Source organism: Tuber melanosporum (assembly GCF_000151645.1).
Source record: "Tuber melanosporum whole genome shotgun sequence assembly, scaffold_16, strain Mel28".
Lineage (NCBI taxonomy): Eukaryota > Fungi > Ascomycota > Pezizomycetes > Pezizales > Tuberaceae > Tuber > Tuber melanosporum.
Window position 1 is genome coordinate 526488 of NW_003298819.1, and position 8692 is coordinate 535179.

Here is an 8692-nt window from a genome sequence, read left to right on the forward strand (position 1 = left end):
ACTGACGTTTGTCACATCGGCCTACGATTTAACGATATTTCACTTCCCTCCGGGAGCCTCCTCCCTATTCCTTCCTTCTCCTTTCTTCAAGATTCCCCCTTTTTAGTATTCCCCCTCCTCACTCTGGCTCCTTTGAGCCCTTGATTCATCCCGCTATTTAATCATGCCCGAGAATCGTCTTGGCGGCCGTGATCGCAAGCGAAAACATCCCTCTTCACCAAGCAACACTCTGCCGCGTACTTCTCCATATACTCCTAATCGCCCTGCCGATAATTATTCTCCGCGAAATTCTGGAGGTGGAGTTGGTGGAAACCGTCCTGGTAGACGCGGCCGTCAGAGTTCGACATCGCAACAATCTCAACACCCGCAGCAACAACCGCAACAGCTGATATTACAACCACCACCTTATAACCGTCGCCGCCCCGAGGACATGGCTGTAGTGGCTGACGAAAGCGCAATGACTAACACGCCCACTGATCCTGGTACTCCTGGAGACTTTTATTACTGGGAGTTCTTGTCCGATGCAAACCTCCGCGCTTGGCAATCCGAAGGTGCTGCCCGGGTTCAAGATGCTCTGGGCAAGTCAATTGTTAGTGAAGATATCGATGAGGTTTGTATCATATTACAGGAATTTGTCAAGGCGACTCTTGATGGGAGAATTTCTATTCAGGATTCTTCCAAGTTTATCACCGACATCATCCGCTTCTTCCCCAAGGGAAACTCGGAAATCGACCTCCAAGATTTGTTCCTTTCAACCGTTGCGAGTTTCGAGGATTCCAATGCTCTAATCCCAGAAAATCTACCGAAGCTTTTGATGGCACTTTCTCCCTCCCCGTTCCCGACAGAGTTATTCGCTTTGCATTTAGAACCCTCCACTTTATCGGCGCTGGGTCTGGTTACGTCTCAATTTCCCAAAAAGGCCATTAAAGTTACGACTAGTCTCATCTACAAGCAGCGCAAACATAACCTTCTCCGAGAAGAGAGCGAAGGCTACTCGAAGCTCATCACCGAATTTTTTACAGCCTCATATTCGCAATTTCCTTTGGAGGTAGTTGGCCGGACTGGCGAGAGAGTAAAGGGGTTGGTGGGTGCTTTCGAATTAGACCCTGCAAGGGTTTTAGATGTGCTCCTCGACACCGCCGCTAGCACCGTTGTATCGAACGCGCGTTTCTTCGTCAGATTACTGAGAGAGAGTGCATGGTGGCCAAAGAACCTTTCCTCTTCTTCCGAAGATGAATTCAGTAATACTGGCAAGGGTCGGGAAGAACTGAAAGCTGAAAAAGAGCGGAAAAAGTTGATTATGGATGGTAAATTCTTTGAAGCACTGAAGAAGGAGGGGATAGTCAAATTCTTCGAGTATAGGGAAGGGTCCCGAGGAGCAGGTGGAAATAAGGTTGCTGCGCAATTGCTCGGGTTCAAGTTCCGGTACTACCAGAGCGATGACGCCTTAGATAACTTGCCCGAGAATTTGGTTGTACTCAGCGCTCTCCTTATCAAGATTGGCTTTGTTGATTTGGCTGACCTTTACCCGCATTTGTCTCCAGGGGGAGACGGGGAGATGATGGAGTTGCGGACGGCTTGGCTGAAAAGGATGACGGATGAGCTGAAGGTGGTGAAACCCAATGCGCTAGCTTTGGCGGGCAGTCTCCATGATGACACATTGCCGAATCCGCCTCGGACAAAACTTCCTGCGCCCGCACCGGCAGAAGAGAAGAAGCCAGAGGAACCAAAACCAAAGGAGCCAGAAAAACGGGAAAACTGGAACCAGAAAGTCGCCCTTCTCAAGCATCTCTTGGCTCTTGGTGCGCTCCCCGAGGCCATGTTTATCCTCGGAAAATACCCTTTCCTCACCGGGCTCGAGAAGGACATTGCAGATGCTCTTTCAAGGGTCCTGATCCGGTCCATCGAGGCCGTATACGCACCTTTGAAACCTCGGGATTCAGATATGGGAATTGCGAAGGTTGCAACACCTTTACCTGGGGGAGTGGTTGAGATGAAGACCCCATTGAAGCGGAAGCAAATGGTTACATTCACTGTTAGCAATCTCAACTTGCGGGGCATTGATATTGATTATCGGTTCTTCTGGGAGGACTGGAAAGATGGGGTACCAACCTGTAGAGATGCTACAGATGTGGTGGTTCTAATGGAAACTTTAGGAAAGCTTTTTGGTCTCAGGATCGGGAGAGATCCCATGTTAATGTCTATGGTTTGTAGGATTGGGCGGAGTGTATTGGAAAACCCAAATTGCACACAGGAGGATAGGGACAGGTGGATTAACCTTTCTAGGTCTATTATCGTACCCGCCGTCAGCTTCACGGAAGGAAACCAAGGTATAGTGAACGAGGTGTGGGGAATGATCAATTATTTTCCAACGGAGACTAGATATTCGATCTACGGTGAATGGATTTCCAAAGAAAAAATGAGGATCCCGGACCTCAAGTTAAAAACCTCTAAAACGGAAAAGGAAACTAAAGATCTTTTGAAGAGGTTATCCCTAATTACTATCAAGCCGATTTCTCTCAGTCTTGCCAAGGTGGCAGTTAGCTCGCCAGTCACGGTCATGCAGGTTCTTCTGAGCCAGGTTGAAACTTACGACAACCTGATTGAGTGTGTTGTAGGCGGAGCAAAGTACTTCACGCCATTGGCATTTGATGCGATAGGGTTTTGTGTACTTTTTAGGTAGGGAACTATTCAATTTTTCTTCGGAGAGGTCCTAACACTTTCAAAGCATGAGTACAGCTGGGAAGCAGAGTGTACAAGCAGATGGGATGCTAACTAGCCGATGGCTCAAATGTATGCTCCCTTATTCTAAAAAAAAACCCCTTTACATCGTGAGCTAATCATCTTGAAGCACTTGGGCAATTTTGTGGCCAGATCTATACCCGCTATTACCGACAGATGGACCCGGCACCAGTACTCGAATATATTGCGCGACAACTAAAGCAGAATACATGGTCAGGGTTAGGAGTCCTGCAAGAGATAATTCAATCAATGACCGGAATCGATCCGGACATAAATTTGACCGACAGTCAACATCGAGGCCTTGCCGGTGGGCCCTATATCCGTAGCCTTATCCTCGGGCGGTTTCGTGACCCCAAGGCTGAAGATTCTCCGCATACAGTGAAGGCTCTTACTGATACGTTGATGAGATCTGGACTCGCAATACAACTTCTAATTCTCATAGCCCAGGCAAGGCAGAATTGTCTCTACCAAAACCCTGAAGCGGTGCCGCTGAAGGTTCTTGGTAACTTGTTTGATCAGGTTCATGTGGTGTTTGGGCAATACTCCGAGCTATTGCAGACCTTGCCGGCGGAAGAGTATGAAGGGATGGTCCCTAGTGTGGGGCGGCTTTGTCGGGACTTTGGGTTGAAGCCAGATATTGCGTGGTGGATTGCAAGGAGCGCTGTGAATACAAAGATGCAGCGGATTCAGTCAACGGATGGTCGTGAGGATGTTAATATGGGAGGAACTCAGGACGGAGATACCGCTATCGCCGTGGAAAAAACACTGTGGAACCCCGTATTGAAAAACATTATGGATGAACTCCGACCGGTCTTACCCACCTCTGAGTGGCCTGGCTCCTTGGCCTTCTATGTTACATTCTGGCACCTGTCACTCTATGATGTCTATGTCCCTATGGCTACTTATAAGAATGCTAGCGCTAGTATTCAGGACGAAATTGCGGCCCTACCGGACAAGAGATCGCCACGCAGCTACGAGCTTTTGGGGTCCACTACCAAGTTGAGTGAGGAAGTTAAAACGCACATATGCCATAATGGTTTAGTCAAGAAACGGCTTCAGCTCGAAAAGGATCACTGGTTTAACGACTTCTCTGATCCGCGGGAGGTTACCAACGCTATAGTTCAGTATTGCCTAATGCCCCGGATTGTTTTAAGCCCCAACGACGCCATATTTTGCTCGAAGCTTATCAAAGAGTTACACAAACTGGTGCCCCCGAAATTTCACACCGTTGGAATCTTTGATGCCATATTCGGTAAACATATGGGGAAGACCATATTTACCTGCACCCAACAAGAAGCCGAAAATCTAGGCAAGTTTCTGAAGGAGGTGCTATCGGATCTTCATGCATGGCACGCAGATAAGGCACACTACGAACGAGAAGCCCATAATAACGGGAAGAATCTGAATGGTTTCGCTTTTCGAGGCGCTCCAATGGATTGGGAAGATTTCCGAAAGCTTCTTTATAAGTGGCATAAAACCATTCATAGTGCTATCAAGAATTGTCTCTGTTCTAAGGAGTATATGCATATCCGGAACACTGTTATTGTTCTAAAGCATATCTATAATTTTTTTCCTTCTGTGGATTGGATCGGTCGCACAGTGCTTGAAAAGGTAGAGGAGCTCGGAAAGCATGAGAAGAGGGAGGACCTAAAAATTGCGTCCGCGACACTTTTAGGGCTTCTCAAGCACAGAGAGAAGGATTGGGTGCTCGTCGCGGCATTTCAAAAGGTAATCGTTAGTTTTCGTTTCCCTGAAGTTATAGATCAGGTTCTGACTACGTGATAATGGATTGATAGGGATCCTTGACCGAAGCACTGACACCAGTGGTTTCGGGAAGTAAGCAACCCAGCCCAGCACCCACGTCCACTCCGACGCCCACCCAGCAACCGCCCACAGATGCCAATAATACTTCATCGCAACTTAACACCGCTTCCTTGACCAATCTTACTAAGTATGTCAACCGAACCGCCCTCTAAAGGCAACCAAAGCTAAATTTTTTTTTCAGTGGCCCTCCTGCGCTTACTACCAATAATGCTCTACCATCCAAACCTGACGCGGAGAAGGAAGATGGGGAAATCGATGACAACAAAGGGAGCAAGGAGATTAAACGCCTTCCAAACCTTCCCCAGCGACCTGCTGTACCCCCACCCCCGCTACGACGTCAACCCTCTAGGGATCCACCCAGGCTCCAACAAAGTCAACAATCTAATGAGCCTTCAAGAGCGGGAACACCAAGAAGGGACGAGCCACTGAATCCCCGGCCTAATCAGGATATGTCGCGAAATCTAAACCAGGTCAATAGGGGACCCCCCCCACCCCAACCTAATAGACCATTGCCCCAACACCAACTACCGGACAGACCTCCGGTTCAGCAACCTCACGATAGGGCCAGGGATATGAGAGATTCTCCGCGGTCTGTAGAAGTTCGGGGTACAGCTGGTAGGCCTATAGCCGAGCGGCTGCCAGACAGACCATCAGATCGATTGGGGGACAGGCGCCCTCCCTCTCCCAGAAGAGAGGGCAGAGACCAGCACCGACGCGAAAGCGATAGAGGAAGGGCGAGAGAAGACAACTTTCAAAGACCAGCACTGCCTCTTAGAAATGATGATCGAGTTCCGAGGACTGGGGAGAGGAAGGATTCAGATATCCGGATGGAACCATTGCCCAATAGATCCGCTCAGCAGCCTCAGCCAAATCCTGTCAGAACAGATCCCAGAAGCCAATCATCAGATGTCGACAGGAGAAGACCAGATAGGACTGACGATCGATCCCGTCGACACGACCGCTCTGATTTACAGGCTCACCAGATGGAGATTGATCGTCCCGATCCCGATCGCAGGGCATTAGATCGGAGGGCTTCTGATCAAAACCTCCCTAGGCAGCAAGCACCCCAGGAGGATGTCCACTCTCAACGGCCGCCTGCTGCTCCACGTGCAGATGTTGAACGTGAGAGGGAAAGAAGGAACCGCCAAGAGGGTCCGTCAACCCCGAAGGAACGTGACCTGCTGACTGGAGCCCCACCAAGAGGGCCGTCAGGCCCATCGCTCAGCGATTTCCGTGAAACTCGACACGCTCCACCAGTTACGCACCAGGACCCCAATCATGGGAGGCTTAATCCACCTGATATCATACCCAAGGGCCCACGAGAGCAGCGTGGCGCACCAATGGGGCCCAGAGGCAATATGAATAGGGTTGCGTCCTCACCGGCTCTGACCACCGCCACTACTGGGACACAGCGAATTCCACCAAATAACCCGCCTGGTGTGCCAACTCCGTTGCCATCTCCAGGTCTGGAAAATAAGCCACCGCCTCTTGTGGTTTCGGCGGACAACAAAACTGAAACCCAAAAACCTACAGACAACACAGTAGCTTCAACTAATGGAAGTGATACTGCTGGAATGCACCCAGATAGATTAAGAAATGTTGTCCAAAATCCCCAGTCACCACCACCACCACCACAACTGCGACCGCAATCCCCGGTTACTCAATCCCAACCTCCGCAACAGTCTCCATCCATTCACCCAAGTCGCCGACCAACCATCCAAGGAGCATCGACCTCGTTAACTTCCACTGCAGCTCCTGGTCCACCTTCAGGGCCCCGCGCGAATCCCATTCCTGGCGTCGTTTCTCCGGCTGCCCCATCGCCCACCACGTCAAATCCACCACCGCCAGTCAAGCAAGGCTCGCCGCCTACAGGACCTTCTAGGGGTGATAGAGGCGATGATGCCCATCACCAGCGGCGCCGCATGATAACTATGCAGAATATCATTGGTCAGGCGTCCGTGGGGGGTGATGCTACGCAGGGCAGCTCCATCAAGGGTAGAGCATCGAGGCGTGTTGGGGGTACAAGCGGCACCCCTGGGCGGGATAATGGCAGAAACGCTTTGCCGATAACTACTAGTGACACTACTCGACGAGGTGGTAATGGCAATGGTTCTCAGGGCGATTCTGCCCGCAGAGGCAGTCTCGCTGGGCCTGAACCAGGTAGACCAACCTCAGTTTCAGGAGGATCCGCTGAAGATCGAGATCGGGAACGTGATAGGGACAGACCGGCCTCAGATCATGGAAGTCGCAGTGGTCGCCATGGACGGGATAGGGGAGACAGGGAGCGTGAACGAGACAGAGGGGATAGAGATAGGGATAGAGAGCGCGAGAGAGATCGGGTTCTACGCGACGGAGACCGGGAACGTGAGCGAGAGCGTGAACGTCAGAACGAACGGGACCGTGACCGTGAGCGAGTCGGAATGGACCGCGATAGAGGGCTAGATCGTGACCGCGGGCAGCAAGAAAGAGACCGCGATCGTGAAACCCGAGATCCAAGGGAACGTGATCGCCATCTTACTGAGCGCGAGCGTGAGCGCGACCGGGACAGAGAATCACGCAGGGGAAGCGGTGTGGCTGCCGCAATTGGCGGAAGTAGCAGTGGCAGGGATAGAGATAGAGATAGAGACCGCGATAAGGAGCGCGAAAGGCGCGATGGGAGGGATAGGGAGAGAAAACACGGCCGCGAGAATGACAACGGGAGGAAGGATGAGTCCAAGAGACGCAGAAGGGGCGAGCAAGGCGGAGGGGGTGGTGGATGGTAATGGAAGCTATCTAAATAGCTGAGGCGTTTTTACTTATCATGTCTTTTCTTTTCCTTTTTTCTCCTATCTTATTCCATGTTCTACTCATTACCACCTGTTTCCTGTACCGGTATAATCTCGGACTCAAATGACGGTTATCGTTAAACCTGGGATATCTCGGTGGGCCTTCGAAACTGTATATATATATAAAACTTCTGTGCCCTCCCTTAGGGCTATTGAAAAATGATTTTTTTTCTTCTCGTTATATTTCCCCTTCAATCGATCAATGCGCCACATTCTGTCTTGTCATTGGGGTATGAAAGGAGGGCAGGACTTGCATGGCATTTATCATATCTGTATTGTATACGTACGATATCTCGTCGGATTTTTCTCACTTAGCCGCTTATGTTTCTTCCATCAGTATGCTATTCTTGGTATTTCCGTTACCCCCAAGACCAATTCCTAAACTCATTTAATCTAAATTTTGCGCTCGGTTTAGGCATATTAAGTAACTTGTGACGCCCGCCCTGTCCTGGCCCACCCAAGGCACCCATTTCTTCTCACGAACTCGAACCAGTATGCGATTTTATGCTGGATCTTCATAAGCCAAGATCCCTCACTTTGTTGTCCAAGATATAGTGCAAGAACGCATAAGCGTCAACCTCATTTAGGAGGGTTTTCAATTGAACATCGCTCACTCTCTAGTGGTCCAACTTAGGTAAAAAAAACCATAGAAATATAGAGCAAGTGAAGTAGAATAAAAGTATGTTTTTTTTTATTTAGTATAAGCAAGTACTTGGAGTGGCATCCTTGATTGAAAACTTGAATTTTTGGTGTAAAATCTGAGGCTTGGCATTGAAATGCAACACAAAATTGCTGAGGAATTAAATATTTTAGCATGTGAGTCAAGGAAAGCAAATTATATGAAGAGGCGTGATATATTGATATAGTATATTACAAACAACAACATTATTTGAATGGCCGGAATTGGATGACGCAAATGTTACTATCACCTCACCGGCAAGCTTGGTGGTGGACCCAAGAAGAACATTGATGCTGTTCAACTTAAGGAGTGATCCTTGACGCCAGAGCCACAAGTCCCAAATGAGGGAGTCATTCTTACCAGTAAGTTTTTGAATAATAATAGTTGGCTGGACCTGAAACTAACTGCATAATAATTGTAATTGTATTGTATTAGATGTAAGCCTTAGTGGTACCAGAAAAGGGGAGAAAGTCCCCTGTCGGCAGAAAAATTTGGAGGAGAAAGAAGAAAGCTGAGTTGCAAGTGCAGGAAGATAGAAGAGAATTCTGGGTACTAGGGGAACGTCAGGAGGTGGAGGCAGATGAGAGAGTAGTCATAGAAGTGGAAAGAGATGAAATAGATG

At 49.3% G+C, this 8692-nt stretch overlaps 1 protein-coding gene; it reads left to right on the plus strand.

Annotated features, from left to right (window-relative positions):
- Nucleotides 1-163: 163 nt before the first annotated feature.
- Nucleotides 164-7654, plus strand: GSTUM_00004905001 (uncharacterized protein; the record flags this gene model as incomplete). XM_002836749.2 has 6 exons in its annotated part: nt 164-1307; nt 1383-2679; nt 2729-2793; nt 2852-4470; nt 4539-4693; nt 4748-7654. 6 exons carry the CDS (start codon nt 164-166, stop codon nt 7326-7328), a joined length of 6861 nt encoding a protein of 2286 aa, XP_002836795.1. The 3' UTR covers nt 7329-7654.
- Nucleotides 7655-8692: the final 1038 nt, after the last annotated feature.